A 16,707-nucleotide genomic window follows, 5' to 3' on the forward strand; every position below is an offset into this window, starting at 1 on the left:
CCATCTCTTCCAGCAACCCAGTAATGAAAGATAAAATATATTACGGCATCAGCGAAACACCTTTCAAACTAAGGTATGCGAACCACCAAAAATCCTTTAACATTGAAAAATATAAGAACGACACAGAACTATCGAAAGAAATATGGAAAATGAAAGAAGAAAATTTCACACCTATCGTTAAGTGGAAGATAATCAAACATTGCAAATCGTACAACCCGGCCACAAAATGTTGCATGCTATGCCTGCATGAGAAGTACATGATTATTATGTTTAATGAAGGTACCTTATTGAATAAGAAGAACGAATTGGTTTCAAAATGCAGGCATAGAAATAAATTTCTTCTTTCGAAATTTGATACTGGTGACTAGGCCTATATTATTTCTTTCTTTTCTTTTCTTTCTTTCTTTCTTTCTTTCTTTCTTTCTTTCTTTCTTTCTTTCTTTCTTTCTTTCTTTCTTTCCTTTCTTTTCTTTCTTTCTTTTCGTTCTTTTCGTTCTTTTCTTTCTTTTCTTTCTTTTCTTTCTTTTCTTTCTTTTCTTTCTTTTCTTTCTTTTCTTTCTTTTCTTTCTTTTCTTTCTTTTCTTTCTTTTCTTTCTTTTCTTTCTTTTCTTTTCTTTTCCTTTCCTTTCTTTTCTTTTCTTTCTTTTCTTTTCTTTATTTCTCTATTGCTTTCTTTCATTTCTTTACTTCTTTATTCCTTTCTTTCTTTTCCTCCTCTTTTTCCTAATATGACGTCAGAGCACACGATACAGTAATTTTTGCAATTTGTAACGGTTTTTATAGATTTTTGATTTGTATTTCATGGCTGATGATTGCCGCTAGGCATGAAACTTTAAGTACCATACATAGTTGTTGTTTCTTCGTTTTATATATATATATATATATATATATATATATATATATATATATATATATATATATATATATATATATATATATATATATATATATATATATATACATACATATTAGGGTAGGTCTATTTTAGCTTTTTTTTTGAATTTTAAATTGCGTAATGTTGCAGTTACTGCGTCTAGGTTAGAAATGAGGTTTGCCAAATCTCAAGTATCCTAGTTTAAAAATGGCTTGCGGATTTACATTTCAAGTCTTAATTTTGGACTAGTTTAGTTAAATTGTTAATTTCAAATGTTGAAATATTTTATTTTAAGTATAATAATCTCCTTTTAAAATATCTCGTTTCGAATTTATAAAGTAACCAATTAACGTTTTCTTAAAAAGCGCAATTGTTTTAAGAAGCCAATAAATTTTCGTTAAATCGTTTACACGCATTTAAATTTAAATTTTGCAAATTTTTTTTGTATTTAAAAGTTCTTGTTTGTATTTAAAAGTATTATAACTTGTTTGTATTTAAAAGTTGGTTTTAAAATTAAATATTAAGTATTAAAAAGTAGGTTAAAAAAAAAAATCGCAAATTAAAGAAATCTTTTAATACCAATGGTAAATACTTATGATTATTATATTTAGAGTAATGTTTTTACCTATTTATACTAAATAATTTTTGTTTTGCAACTTTTCGAAGGAACTAATGGATTTACTTAATTTAGTTGGAGGAACTAATGGTTTTACTAAATTCCTGAATGAAAATGATTGGGGCTCATGGGCACCTCATTTTGAAAAACGAGGGTTTTTTTTCAAAATTTTTTCAAGAGGGTTTTATTTCTTTATTTTTTAGCAAAGCCGATTTTTAATAGTAAGTTTTGATATTTTAGGTTTTTTTGGTGCTTTCACCGCCACTAAAAAGTCACGCTGTTATCCATGACTCTAAGTGTTATACTTTAATACAGTTTACATTTATAATTAGTCCACGAGAAATGCCAAAAGTAAAGGCTACAATTACACGGATGAAAAGTGAAAAAAAATATTGTGGTGGCCCATGTGAATTATCAATAACAGATCCAAGCAGTTTTAGACAAGCTATTCGGTGCTATTACTACCTTGTTCATATAAATCCAAATGCAGATATCGTATTAGTGACTCAGCAAATAAGCAATAACATAAAATCAATTTGGGCTACAGTAAACCCAAGTTTACCTCTTATAACGGACAAATCCATTAATAGGAAAGTTAAAGATCTTCTCGTACTTGTTAAGGATATTAATCGCAAGCACGGAAAAGCAAACGCTAAAAGAAATCTTGATGCAAACTTAGACAAACTTTTTGATATTTCTGCATGTTCCTGTTCATTAGATGTGTTTCCCTGTAGTGACAGAAAAGTTTCATGTTATAAAGAAAATTCCATAGAAGAACATATTGTATGCCTTTGCTCTCAAAGTAATAAAGTACCTTTGAAGACAGAGCTTATCTTCGTGATCAGAGGAAAAAAATTGGTCCAAAAGGTGCATATCAACTTTCTTTCGTTGATAGATTTTCTGTCAAAAGGATTCAAAGACTTGATAAAAAACGAAAAAAAATATCTCATAAGCTAGTTGATGAAGATGAATCCCTCATACGACACGTAAACTTAATAAAAGAAACAAGTGATTTAACCAATACGGAGCTAAATATTTAATAAATGCATGAAAAATTTGTAGTAGATGAAACAAAAAGTATTTTATTTTATTAACTTTTTTTAGGATGAAGGTGAATGGAAACCGATAAATGATCCTATTGGAAAATACAACTTGGTTAAACTTCCAAGATTTGCAATGGAACTAGTCAGAAACGAGTGTTCGTCAAACGTAGGTGCAGCCCTTGCAAATGCTTTACTATATGACATAAAATATCTCCTGAAAAATGATGTTGATATAAAAGATATTTTGATTGATAAATGCAAATTAGATAGGGCCAACTCAAAAGTAAAAATCGTTAGTGAAGATGTGGACTCAGAACAAAAAAAAAGCAGTTAATTTGTCTTGGGGTTGATAGCAAGCTCGATCAGATAACTAAAACAAGTAAAGTAATAAACTCACCTTAAGGAGAAGTACTAAAGAAATGCATTAAACCTGAACATCACCTCACATTTACTTATAAAGATGGAGAATCGAGTGGAAATTATTTGACTCATAGAACGATTCCTGTCACTGGTGCTACAGGCTTAGTTCTTGCTACCTAAACGTTCAGTGTTTTACAAGAACATAACAGTTTGGAAAGTATACAAACTGTTCTTCTTGATAATACTGCTACCAATACTGGACCAATAAGTGGCTTAGTTGCAAAACTAGAAGAGTTTTTAAAAAGAAAACTACATCTAATTTGATGCGCCTTACATCAAAATGAACTTCCGTTACGAGCTCTTTTTGTGAAACTTGATGGTGACACAACCGGGCCAAGAAGCTTCAGTGGTCTACTTGGTAAAAGATGTGCTGAAAATATTCAGGATAGAAATCAAGTTTTGTTTGAATGTATTGAAAACCCAATTGTATATACATATATTCCAGAAGAAATACTAACAGACCTTAGTTGCGATCAAAGACTTTTATTTGAATATTGCAAAGGAATAGATATTGGTAAAGTTTCTAATAAATGGGCTGCCTATAAAATTGGACCGCTTAACCATGCAAGGTGGTTAACACTAGCTATGCGCCTTCTTTTTTTGTATACTAGAGACAATCAACCAACCGTTTCTTTAAAAAAACATGTATATTTTATTGTTCAGGTTTACGCTCCAGCGTGGTTCGAAATAAAAAAATCTTCAAAATTCCACGAATCCCCACGCCTTATTTTTTCTACTATTACTAGAATAAATAATCTCCCGTTTGATGATGTTAAACATATTGTTAAAAAAAATATTAAAAACAACGCATTGTGTCTAAAACCTGAAAATATTCTATTTGCCATGCTAAAAGATAATGACAGTAATATACGAAACTTTGGTTTTCAAATCTTACTGGCTCTAAGGCAAAGGTATTTTTTTTATAATTAACTGAAATAAATTTAAAAAAAAAGACACATAAAATGTGGTAATTGGCTTTGATTTATATTTATAGAGTAAGCAACACAAGTTTGGAAGTAAATTTGAAGAAAATTCCGGAAATTAATTTTAATGCTAATCATTGGTATGAGTTGGTTGACATCATCAATACTAAATTTACGGAGCCCCCAACAATACAAAACTTTTCAATTGAGCAAATCCAATATATGATTGACAATAATGTTGAACCTGAAATCCCCGACTTTCCTTCTCACTCCCAGAGTGTTGAGCGAGCGGTAAAACTTGTGTCGGAAGCATCCCAATATGTCTACAGATTCGAGAATCGACACAGCTGCATTTTAACTAAACTACTTAGCAGGAAGATGCGTAAACCATATGTTTCAAAAGGGCATCCATTCTTATGATGATATTTTTTAATTGAGGATGTTTTCCTGAATATATATAACCATGTTCAAAATGTTTTAAATTGTAAAAATAATGTTTATTTTGATATTCTTATGTAAATATAAGAAAAAAAGTTTCACTTTTTAAATCTCAAAATAGTTAACAAGTTGTTATAAAATTAGCTTAAGTGTTATAAATTATTATAAGCTTAAAAGCCATTGTCTGAGAAATGTAGGCAAAATAAACAAATTTTGAAAGTGATGTCTTCAAATTGCACTCATTTTTAGATATTTTGTAAAAAAACACTGAAAGTAGGCCACTGGTAATTTTTTTTTCTAAAATTTTTATTGATTTCGGAGATATTGGTTCCCAAAATTTGGCCCGTTTTGAGAAAATTTTGCGCATGGAGTGTAATTGCTACTTTCAGGAGCAGTTTTAGCAACATGAATATGACAGAAACATTTCTTTTTAATTTTTTTACTAATCTGGGTAGGTTTCTACAGTAAAAGTAAAAATTCAACATGATTACATTTTCAGTAGTCTAGAAATCGTTGTCCGAAACCACAACATTTGAAATTTTACCCTAACTTTGAGCTCTAATATCTCTTAAGGCCAATACTTGTACGTAGTTTTTTTAGGTGTTTTTGAAAGACACTAAGACATACATTGATTTTTCGGAACAAAAACCATGTGCATGCAAGGACCTGGGAAGGAGTAACCTGCCAAAAATCACTTTTTGCGTTCAACGTGCTTTGATAGATTACCCATAACAACCGTGGCCTTAGGTCCACCATAAACAGTATAAGTTATTTATTTTCCTTAAATATGCATCTTCCAATATCAGAAAAAAAATCCATGTGCTCGGGTGATAAAAAGCCTATAGAAATCCTAGATCCAATTTTGCCAATTTTTTAACTAAAAAAATACCCTAGCAACGGTATAGATATACTTAGCAACGGCTGCTTTACAGCCTTACTAATTAGTACTGCTATTAAAAATTTTAACATAATACTTTTTTTAAAGGAACTGTACAAGAGAACTTGAAAAAAACACATATAGCACTTAAAATAAAAACAAATAAAAATTATATATAAATAAATACAATGTTCTATCTAATATAATATATTATATCAGGTAGAACATTGTATTTATATATATATATATATATATATATATATATATATATATATATATATATATATATATATTTGTATCTATTTTATATATTAAACAGAACATTTTCTTTATAATGACTACTTGGTACATACCATGGTTTACTTGAGTTACATAACATAAATTTTTTTCAGCAGTTTTCAGTAGAAGAATTAAAATTTGTCAGTAAAAATATTGATAGCAAAATACAGATTGTTGACCCAGCTGTATTTTGCTATCAATATTTCGTGGCGAATCCTTTGTTGTCGATCACAGCCTTGCATCTTCGAGGCATAGATTCGATCAGGTGATCAATGAAACTTTGTGGAATCGCTGCCCAGTCCTTTTGGATTTGTTCAAACAGTTGATCCTTATTACGAACACCTTCACGATTAATTCTGCGGTTGACGATCTCCCACAGGTTCTCGATAGGGTTGAGATCCGGAGATTGAGGCGGCCAATCCATCACCGATAGGTGGTTGTCTTGAAACCACTGCTTGACTACTTTTGCAGTGTGTTTCGGATCGTTGTCTTGCTGAAAAACCCATTTTATCGGAATATTCCATTCAGCATGAGGTAACATTTATACATGAAACGGTCCATCGTTTCAATGTATTGGACCATTATTCCATCGTTTCGATGTATTGGACCTAGACCGTTAGCAGAAAAACACCCCCAGGCCATTACATTGCCTCCACCATGCTTCACGGTCTTATGGCAGTAACGTAAATTGAGGCGTTTTCCGGCCGGTCGACGTACACGACAAATGCCATCGCTCCCAATAATGTTGAACTTCGATTCATCACTGAACAGGACAGTTCGCAATTTCTGCACATTCCAGTCAATATGAGATGTAGCAAACAGGAGTCTTTTCTTCTGGTTTTTTAGTGAAATCAGCTGTTTCTTTGCAGGGCGTCGAGAAAACAATCCGGCTTCAACAGCACGTCGTCTGATTGTTCGGTCCGATACAGGCAGCTCTAATTGCTTTTGTATCTCGACTGATGATATCCAGGGATTGTTCTTGACGGATCTGACGATCATAGAATCCTCTCTAGAAGTGATGGAACGCGGTCTTCCACCTTTGTTATCTGCTGCCAACTTCCCCGTAGAACGATATTTGGAACATAGTCTTGATACGGTCCATTTTTTCACGCGATATTTATCACAAATACTTTTTTGTGACATTCCACTTACGTAATCGCCAATAATTTTCTTTCTTAGTTCCAATCCAAGACTGTCGGGAGCCATTTTTATAGATATTTCTGGATAATATTTCTGGATGCTACTGGATGCTTCCAGATGCTTCTTCTGGAAACTTCTGGAAGCTTCTGGAAGCTTCTGCATTCTTCTGGAAACTTCTGGAAACTTCTGGAAACTTCTGGATACTTCCTTTAATTGTTAAAAAACTTCCGTGACGTTGACACGGACCAGACTTAAGAAAATGAAACAAACCAAAAAAGTTGCACTTGTTTTGTCCGCTGCAAAATGGCACTTGTCAACGAAATTCTGCCTGTGTGCTGTCACCTGTCAGCTGATTGCTCATGTCATGGCATGCTATGACTCCAGACTCCTGAACTGTTTGCTGTGGTAGTATAGTTTGTTTCATTTTTAAGACATGTAAAATTAGGAACACTTTTTAGCATTGTTCGATGTTGGTTGAAAATGTTTTGTCCAATACTGTATATATATTTTAATTTTTTCACTGAATCTCCTTTTTTAGGTGTGAATTTTTAGTTTTTTTGTTAATAACAAGTAAAAATTAATAAACGTCCTCTCTCGTGTATTAGGCACGCGAGAGTACTCTCCTTCCCCCTCCCCTCTTTCTCGGTTTATCCGCTCCCCTCTTTCCGCTCCTTTCCCTCCTTCTCTCTATATGGGAAATTACATCGATTACAAAAATACTCATGGGTTTGTTTTGGCAACGAAAACAAACAATAATGGCGTTTGGTCAAGATAGAAGTTCCATATTGCTGAAAAAAGAACTCCTAAATCCTAATCGCTCCAGTATCATACCAGGGTATAAATGTTTAAGTATATACATAGCATTTATACATTCATAGCTAGCTAAAGTGATTGCAGACTCATCATGTATTATATTTACCTAATGTTGTATTATAAATTTTTAATTTTACGCCACAATATTAATGACAGCAAGCAGGATGTTTATAATAATTTTTATAATTACTGTAAGTGTTACATATATCCTTTTAATAAATGAAATATTTACAGTACAAGTTAAAATAGCTCTTATACTAAATACTACTATCAATTTTTTTTCATCTTCTCCTAATCATCATCATCATCATCATCATCATCATCATCATCATCATCATCATCATCATCATCATCATCATCATCATCATCATCATCATCATCATCATCATCATCATCATCATAATCATTATCAGCAACAGCAGCATCATTATTACCATCAGCATTAGAATTTATCATTTTTTTAGTTTTTTTGATTTAGATACTGTGGGCATACACCTCAGCTTAGGTACACTTGTGGTCATACATATGGTTTCCATACAAGCCAACTTTCTGAGGTACTAAAATGATGTAGTATATATTTGTGTTGGTGTATTTTAAAATTTCAACGTTTGTGCTTTTCTTGGCTCCTTCTAGTATGGTAATAGGAAGGTATTATAATAAAACTAAAACTTAGTGAACTGTTAAAAAAAAAATAAAAGTCAGAATATTAGGCATAACTGTATGATTTTATATATTGTTGATTTTTTTGATAAGTGCACATGTTCTTCATGTAAAATTAAATACATAGAAAGTCAACTGTTTTTCCTTTCAGCATTCAGTTATGTTTTAATGTTCAGTTTATAACCATAATTGTATTTAGAATATCCAACAATAGTATTTTTCTCTGGTTTTGAAATAGTGGTTTTAAACAGCTTTGACATAAAAACTATTTTTTTGGATAAACTGCTTTGAAAAAAAAAACTGTTTTCTGGATAAAACCTAAGGGTTGTGATAAATTCTTTCTTCTTTCAAAAATCCTTGAGTTTCTTTATGTGCTTTTTCTTCTTTTCTTTTTCTTTGCCAAATCTCTATCCACACTATTGACTCAGAATTCACTACATATGACTTTTTCAATTTAATTTTTGGCCAAACAATAAATGGAAAGAGCCATATTTGGTAGATCACTAATATTAACTTCTATGCAATTACTGCTATAATCAAATATTACTGTTCAAAGTAAGGTTTGTGCAATTTTTAGAAATCTAATTATAAATTTTAATTTCATTGTATGTTGTGATTCAAATCAAATGTTCTTTTTACAGTTTTCTCAAATGTTAATATTAATAACTATTAATATTGATATTCAACTAATAAGAAAGAAAAAAAATGCTCATAAATAAAAATATAAAAACTAATATTAAGAAGAATTCCAAATAACTTTTACGAAAATAATAGAAAGATTTTCTAATTATGTGCTTCCCAAAGACTTTTAAACAAAAGTTTAAGATTATTGAGGTAGCATTAAACTCATTCCAATTTCAATCAAAATTTACAGTCAAAATCTACTGATCAAAAAGAACAAAATTAGCAAAAACCATCAATGTTTTTTTCACCTTAGTGTAATTACATATATACACATGCATGGATGAATGTATACAAGCACATACATACATACATACATACATACATACATACATACATACATACATACATACATACATACATACATACATACATACATACATACATACATACATACATACATACATACATACATACATACATACATACATACATCGTAGTCAAAAATTACAGTCAATATATAGTTACAACCTGTATTAGATGGCTTTGGTAAGAGCAAGAAAAATACTCATTGCTTAATAACAGTTGATGCATTTTGTTTTGTTTAGTAAGAATATGTTGAGTCACAAAGAGTAGCACAAAAAGGTATTTTTTAATAGTCAGGTAAAATCTGTTACTTAAGTTGAAAAGCTATTCATAGTGAAATAATTTTTATGCAGTTTTTGTAGGTTGATGTTTTTTAGTAGGGAAAGCTGATGAGTAGAGGTTTATTTTTTGCTAGAAGAAAAAGCAAAAAATATAGTTCACAAAACTGAATTCCCTTTATGTAGAATCAAAAATATTTAGTTTGTAATAGAGATTTAGATTTATGTAATTAAAGATTATTTATATTTTTTAAAATAATAATCAGCCCTTTAACTTTACACAGCAGTTGTTAAGTGTTTACTTTTTTGTCAATTACTTGTATTGATTTAGATATTTGTTAATTCAGAGAAGAACAATCACAAGAAGCTTGTACACTCAAAAGAGAATCTTGAAAACCTACCAGAAGTAACAAACTGTTTACATGCTAAGGAGCTAATCCCTGGTTATACTGGTACAATCACAGTTGTATTTTACTTTGTTCAGAAAAAAATAAAATGGCGGTGACTATCTTACTTGTTTTTATATTTTTTCATTAAAAAAATTTTACATCATTTCTAACTATGAATTCTACTTAGGTTACATTCCCCAGCATAAGCTGAAGTATGGGCAAACTTTTAAAAGAACAACAGATGATGCAATCTCTGAGTTTAAACGAAGAGATCTTCTACAAAGACAAGCACAAAAGAAACTACTGGGATCTGTAAAAAGTTTTGAAAAACTTACAGTCAAAGAAGATTATCCTAAGCCTGAATCATCTCATCCTGGTTATAGATCGAAAATTCACTTCTCTAAGATTGGAAAAAAGTTTGGTTGGTATTATTAGTGTTTAGTACATTTTATTTTTATTTTTTATACATATTTCATGAATAAATGTTATTACTACTTTTTCTACTGTTTTAAGATGACAAAATATCAATTGTGGAATTTCCAATTTCTGGTTATAAAGGGTATATCCCAAAAAATGAGAAACACATGCTTGGCTGTACTTACAGTCGATGGGTAAAAAATGCATATGAAGATTTGAGTGTTTCTAAAAATTCATTGAGAATGTTGAATAAAAAAGACCAACATGCTGAAATTGCTTTCAGTAAGATGTGAGTATTATTATTGCATCTCTTCTTAAGATTTGATACCATAAGCAACTGCAAATTTTGTAAAAAGTTTAGCACTTTTAAAACAAATGACCTGTAACAGATTACTGTGCAGCTTGTCATGGAACATTTGTTTTTGAAAGTAGTAACAAGTTATGTGTGAAATTTGTTATTTATGCAAAAAAAAAAAAAAATTGAAAACAAAAACAACTGTAAAACAGTCAAAAAAGTAATATTTCTATAAGAAACTAGCCAATGATTGATCTTGCCATAAACAGCACCACACTCAAAGATTTAAGTACTATTTACACTTTGATTTCATGTTTTCAAATGACTGGCTTTGTAAAAGGAAGCCTGACAGTGGTTTGAAGAGAGCTATCCATAGACTTTACAAAACTTGTTGTTGCATCCCTTCTAGTTGTTCTTTTCATAATTACATAATATTATTATAAGATTCTAATTGTAAACCAATTTTTTTAAACATATGATGCAATTTATTTTTCCACTTTTCAAACACTAATTTATCTTCAAATGTCAAATTAAATTTGTTAAGAAAATGTCCTAGTATGTGTTGTTTTGTTTTTGAAAAGAGAAATTTGAAATTGTAAAAGCTGTATGCTTAATTAAACATTAAAACAGACTTTAAATTTGAGTTTGAAAGTTGAATATGTTAAGAATTTGCAGTCTAACCTATTTTATTTCTGCAAATCCTTTTTTGTTATTATTATTATTTTCTCATTTTAGTCCTTCTGATTCATTGGAACTCAGCGAGGAGCATGCGTTTGGTTCAATTTATAATAAAACTCTTGGGATGATTCCTCATTACACAGGGCATATTCCTCGTAAGTGTGGTTTTAGCTTCAAAGAAGTGTTACTTGAAAATTATTTCTTTTATACTCTATTCTCTGATTATCTTTTATTAATTATCTGTTTCAAACGAAAAAAATATATAAAAATGTAAAATAAAATACTTAAAGTCATTTATTTATTAGAATCTTGAAAAAAATGTTGAATTTAAATTGTTTAAGAAAACTAAAAGTTGCTTTATTTTGTACAAAAAGAAAACTATGAATGTTTTTTTTTTTTTTGTCTTTTCAAGTAGTGTGCTCTTCTTTTAACTTGTATTGATATTTCAGAGCAACGGTTCATCTGCGGATCTACGTTCAACAATTCCACTCGACAAATTTTATCTGAGTCGGTTAGATGTTGAAATGTCTTGCTCTAATGATTTTGAATGAGCATAGATTCAAATTTATAAACAAATACAAACTATTTGAGGAGACTTTTTTGAAGGACTAGAAATGTTATGATTTACATATAATCTTTATTTTTTTAGTTTAAATAAGTTTTAAAACGATATATTTTCTTATTGAAAATAAAAAACAAATTATCTTTTTTACTGTTTTATACTACAGAAATAATTCGTCAATAATTTTTAAATTGCAGATTAATTAAAACAGCATAAACTTTTTTATTTTTAGTATCTTTTTTTTGGGTTAGTTTTTTGCAAATTTATTATTTCGCTATAGATAATGAATATTAAGTTTGTTGTTTTTATGATGCACTTTTAAATAGAGGATAGATAGACAGATGGAAGAAATGGACCACACCATATTAAATTGAATATTAAATTGATCAAATTATTTTAGAAGTAAATTCACGAATATCTCCTTTTTTGTGTTTTTAAAGAGCTTAAAAACATGTATAAAATTTTCTCATTAAAAAAAAAAACTGTTTTAAGCAAACCACATTAAAGTCTAGAAATTTAATTGGAAATATTTCATCAGGAAAAAAGGTATCGTGGTGCCTTACGACATCCTGTGGCATTATAAAAGCTACAAGTTTTTATTTTTTTACGAAATCTACATAGACATTACAGAATTGAATAGAAAAATTTTTTATTGAAAATGATTCAATAAAAAAGTGTTTAAATAATTACTATGTGAATAATTAATACTAACTTGATATCCCGTTTGCATTTTTGAATTGCTAGGACCCTCGAAACGTGTTTCTTGATAAATTTTCATGCAGTAATTTTAAAAAATATCTTCGACGATGGCTTCTTATTCTTTTTGTGAAGTTTCCGTTCTAATATGGCCCAGAGGTGTTCAATGAAATTCATATGAGGTAACTGACTTGGCCATGGAAGTTTCTTAATCCCCCATTTTGATTCAGCTAAATTTCGCTTTAAAAGTATGACAAAGTGCTCCATCTTCCATAAATAAGGAGTCATGTTTAATCATCCTATCATTTGAGAATATTGAAAGAACTCCTTGCTGCAATATAGAAATATATTTAGCTGATTACATTTGCACTCCACAAGCTCTGAACAACCATCGCACCATATTGTATCCCAAGCCATATATAAAAAGCCAACATGTTTTACTATTTGCTACAATCTTTTGATTTCAAATTCTTAGCTACAGAGTATCCATACCCATACCTTTCCACTGCTTGAGACTAATGCAAATTGCTACTAATCAGAGAATATGACGGAGTTCCAAAATGCCATAGGTCTCTCCACCATTTCATGAGCCCAACCCTTTCTACATTTGATAAATGCTGGACAAAAAAGTGGCTTCTTTCCAGTTCCCATAGTAGCCTAGCTTATTAAAAAAATCTTCCACTATTACTCTTGAACAACTCTGTATTTATTTTAAAAAGTGTCAGAAAAATACTAGATCACTAAAAAATGAACACTGTACATTTTATAAAATTTATAATCACATTTACTATACATTGGAAATTTTTGCTCAAATGCAGGAGGTACACTTTGCTATTAAAATGTCTCCTCTGACTATAAGAAGTTGTTTCCAAACTTTTACTAAAAATGTGATAAAACAGGAAAAATATTAAGTCTAAAATTGTCAACGCAAGTCCTTTAAGTTTTATTTACTTTTTATTTGGCACTACACAATGATGTTAAAGAAATGTAAAAAAAGATTAGACAATTCAAATAAGTTACATAAAAACTACTAAATGAAACTCAAAATATAAAGTCGAGCCTGAAAGGTTTTTCGTTTTGTCATGAAACATTACGGGGAAGAGAATGTTTTCGGTAATCACACATTTTCCACAATCATTTAAACCATTTTCGTAGCAACTTAAACATTCCTTCACTCAAATTCCATCATGCCTTTTAACCGATGTTCTTAATAGGGGGTCAAAATGTGCTAAATGTTGCTCTCATATAAAATTTGTAATTGCTTTACAAAACAAAACTGTTATAAAACATTGAATTGACAACGACTTTTTCTAAACCACAACCTTGTAGATCTGAATCTCATCTGACGGTTTTTATATGCATCAGATGTGTGACTTGCATCAGACGGTTTTTACATCAAAATACTTTTTCAGGGGGGTATTTTTCATGGGTATGACCATATGTTATCACCTCATCGTTCCACTCCTCATCATCTCACTCCTCATCATCTCACTCCTCATCATCTCACTCCTCATCATCTCACTCTTCTATTTCATTTTAAACTTGTTAAGAAAGTTTACGACTTTTATTATGATACTTTTTAACTTTTAAGAGGAAAAAAAAAACAGTTATGACTACGAATAAAAAATATATAAATTACTGAACATTATCATCCTATTTAAAAATTTATATCAGCTCGTGTTTTGTGCGGTCGGTTATCCCTAAAAACCATCTGAAAGAGTACGTCTCGCAAGTATTTCTTTTCACTTATTTTTCCTCCATTTTTATTACACGAGTCCACGTGAGTTAGCCACTTTTTTCGTTCTAAGCATGCGGCGCATATTTCAAGGGAGTTTAGAGAAGATCATAAGGGACCTAATGTATTTGAAAAGAAATGCATGGTTTAAAAAGATAAATTTTGATTTAAAAAGCTATGTACAAAAAACTATCAGTTTACAAGATGGGAGAAAATTTACATTTAAAGGTAGCAGAAAATGGGCAACCCCAAAAAGGTTTTTCTAAAAAAGATAATTAAGTAGCAACCATTTTAAAAACAACACGTGAAAAAAGAAATAAAAGTCAATGAATGTTCCAGCTCTCAAAAAAAAAAAACTATGTTTTTAAAACATACACACTTTCCAGATTTTGTTCAACGAATAAAAATTGTTTTTTAAAGCCACCCCGAGAATATCAATTTTTAGAGAGGAAGATAAAAGTTATCATTAGCACAGCGGGTTCTTTATAAAGAAGATGAAGTTGAAATAGATTTAAAAAAAGAGGATATGGAAGAGTTTATGAATATCAGAAAGCTGTAAAAATGAGTGTAAAAAATAAAACTTTTTTTTTAATTTAAATCAACCCGACATAAACTTGCTGTGCTAAGGCTGTATATTAGGACCTAGTTACCATACTCCTTATCGAGAAAGAAATAGATTTAAAAAAAGAGGATATGGAAGAGTTTATGAATATCAGAAAGCTGTGAGTGTAAAAATTAAAACTTTTTTTTTAATTTAAATCAACCCGACATAAACTTGCTGTGCTAAGGCTGTATATTAGGACCTAGTTACCATACTCCTTAAAGAAATAAGCAAATTGCAAAAAAGGTTTTAAAGGAACCTTTTTCTATTTTTGGTTAAAAAAAAGTCATCTTTAATTTTATACAAAAATATTTTATGGACTTTAGTTTTAGTGTTCAACCTAACTGCGAAAAAAAAAAGTTTACTAAACTTTCAACTTTGTTGAGTTCTTCATTCATCTTGGCTGCATTCAACTCAATATCAAATAGAGATGTTTGCTGTAAGCAATCCATTTTGGATCCAATCTTGTAAACAAAGTTAGGATTCTTAAGATGTTTGGAATCAAAACATTTTACGGCGCAATCTCGATAATTCATATTTGGGGTATTTTCGGGTAAGATAACCTTTCTTGGAACCGAACTAATTTCTCTATCGACAAGAAAATTATATGATAGACCTATTTTCTCAGGTTCACCGAAGGTTTTTCCTTCAATCATAAGATAATCTTTGCCAGATTTCTTTATCTTGGCGCTGCCATCGTTGGCTTCTTCTTTAACGTCATAAGGCCTGTTAGTTTCTGATTTAAACAGCAAATTATCGTCGTGGCGTCTTTCTGTAATAGTATTTGAAGTGCTTGTACAATTTTCAATTGAAGTAGTTTCAGTTAGTTTAGGTTGACTTAATTTATAAGCGTTTTTTAGTTTTTCGTTCAAATAACGTTTCTTTAAAATGCGCATCTCGCCCCTGAGTCTCGTAAGTTGCACTTGAAGTTGAAATATGCGATCCTGTTGCTCCATAATTCTTTCCTCGCGCGAATCTATCACAAGCCTTAGGTGTGAATTTTCGAGCAAACTCGATTTGATCGCTGAGTTTTTATGTGTTTGTTGATTTTCAAAGAACTGCTTCAAGCTTGAATGCATTTGTTGGATGTAATCTTCCATTAGCTTAACTTTAGATAACAAAGAAGAATTTTCATTCTTTAAGTAAGCTGTTTCAGAATCTACTTTTGAATATCTATTTTGACGAACAAAATCAGGACCAATAGTGTTTTTCTTGATAAAATGACCATCTGTTTCATTTGTGTTATTGGTACCGCGTGTAATTTCGTCTGAGGCGAAGATAGAATATTGCGGCGGAGGAGTGATTATTGTATTAACGAAAGAAATGAAAGAGGAACTTGATGATATCGGTTTCAAATTATACCAAACTTGGTCAGTATTCATGAAATGTAATTCTTATTTATAAAAATCTTTCATAGTTTTTTTTTTCCGTTTTGCATAGTAGCAAAGTTGTATTGAAGTTTAATTTGACGTCATGACGGTCATAAGTGCTCTAATTGACCACCTTGTTGCAGAAAATCCTGCATCAACAAAAATGAACCTGGATCAACTTCTTTGTAAAATAGTCAACTTTGTTAGGGATTTAAAAGGGGTTTTATTTCGTCGTTTTCTCTCAAGAATTGATTCATGGTATAAAGCTAAACAAAAACGTGTTCTTTTTCAAGTGCAGTCATTTTTCTACTAAATGTCAATAATGTTCATCTTGATAGGTGATGATTCTAAATTTTCTTCCAAACAAGTTGAATAAGCCACTTCAGAAAGCCTTTAAACTCCTACATTTTCCAGTGCAGCTTCACTTTGTATTAACAATATATTGTCATTGATATTAATATCAATGTTGAACTTTTTAATCTTCTTCAAAGCATCATGTAAGTTTTAATATAAATAAAATAGTTTTATTTTAATAATTTAACATTTTTTGCGTCTTTTATTGATTAAATTTTTTAAATTTATAGTCTTCTGGGCTACCAATTGATAATAAAACACC

General features: G+C 30.3%; 1 protein-coding gene and 1 pseudogene across 2 annotated transcripts; both read left to right on the forward strand.

Moving 5' to 3' along the window:
• Nucleotides 1-982: 982 nt before the first annotated feature.
• LOC149891286 (uncharacterized) lies at nt 983-4,309 on the forward strand (annotated as a pseudogene). Its single transcript, XR_016450927.1, has 3 exons — nt 983-2,357; nt 2,595-3,864; nt 3,948-4,309. The product of XR_016450927.1 is annotated as an uncharacterized LOC149891286 (transcript).
• Nucleotides 4,310-7,291: 2,982 nt separating this feature from the next.
• On the forward strand, nt 7,292-12,188 carry LOC145180637 (ciliary microtubule inner protein 2B-like). Its single transcript, XM_090083625.1, has 7 exons — nt 7,292-7,445; nt 7,902-7,977; nt 9,680-9,800; nt 9,925-10,158; nt 10,251-10,443; nt 11,185-11,282; nt 11,577-12,188. Exons 1-7 carry the CDS (start codon nt 7,333-7,335, stop codon nt 11,648-11,650), a joined length of 909 nt encoding a protein of 302 aa, XP_089939751.1. The 5' UTR covers nt 7,292-7,332; the 3' UTR covers nt 11,651-12,188.
• Nucleotides 12,189-16,707: the final 4,519 nt, after the last annotated feature.

Source organism: Hydra viridissima, unplaced genomic scaffold (assembly GCF_058129835.1).
Source record: "Hydra viridissima isolate aposymbiotic clone 2 unplaced genomic scaffold, HvirCarnegie_v1 scaffold_3, whole genome shotgun sequence".
Taxonomy (NCBI): domain Eukaryota; kingdom Metazoa; phylum Cnidaria; class Hydrozoa; order Anthoathecata; family Hydridae; genus Hydra; species Hydra viridissima.

Coding starts and splice junctions, on each gene's coding strand:
- LOC145180637 (XM_090083625.1), top strand. CDS start 7,333: ATGGGTTTGTTTTGGCAACGAAAACAAACAATAATGGCGTTTGGTCAA. Junction 10,444..11,184: donor GAAATTGCTTTCAGTAAGAT/GTGAGTATTATT, acceptor TTCTCATTTTAG/TCCTTCTGATTCATTGGAAC. Junction 11,283..11,576: donor TTACACAGGGCATATTCCTC/GTAAGTGTGGTT, acceptor TTGATATTTCAG/AGCAACGGTTCATCTGCGGA.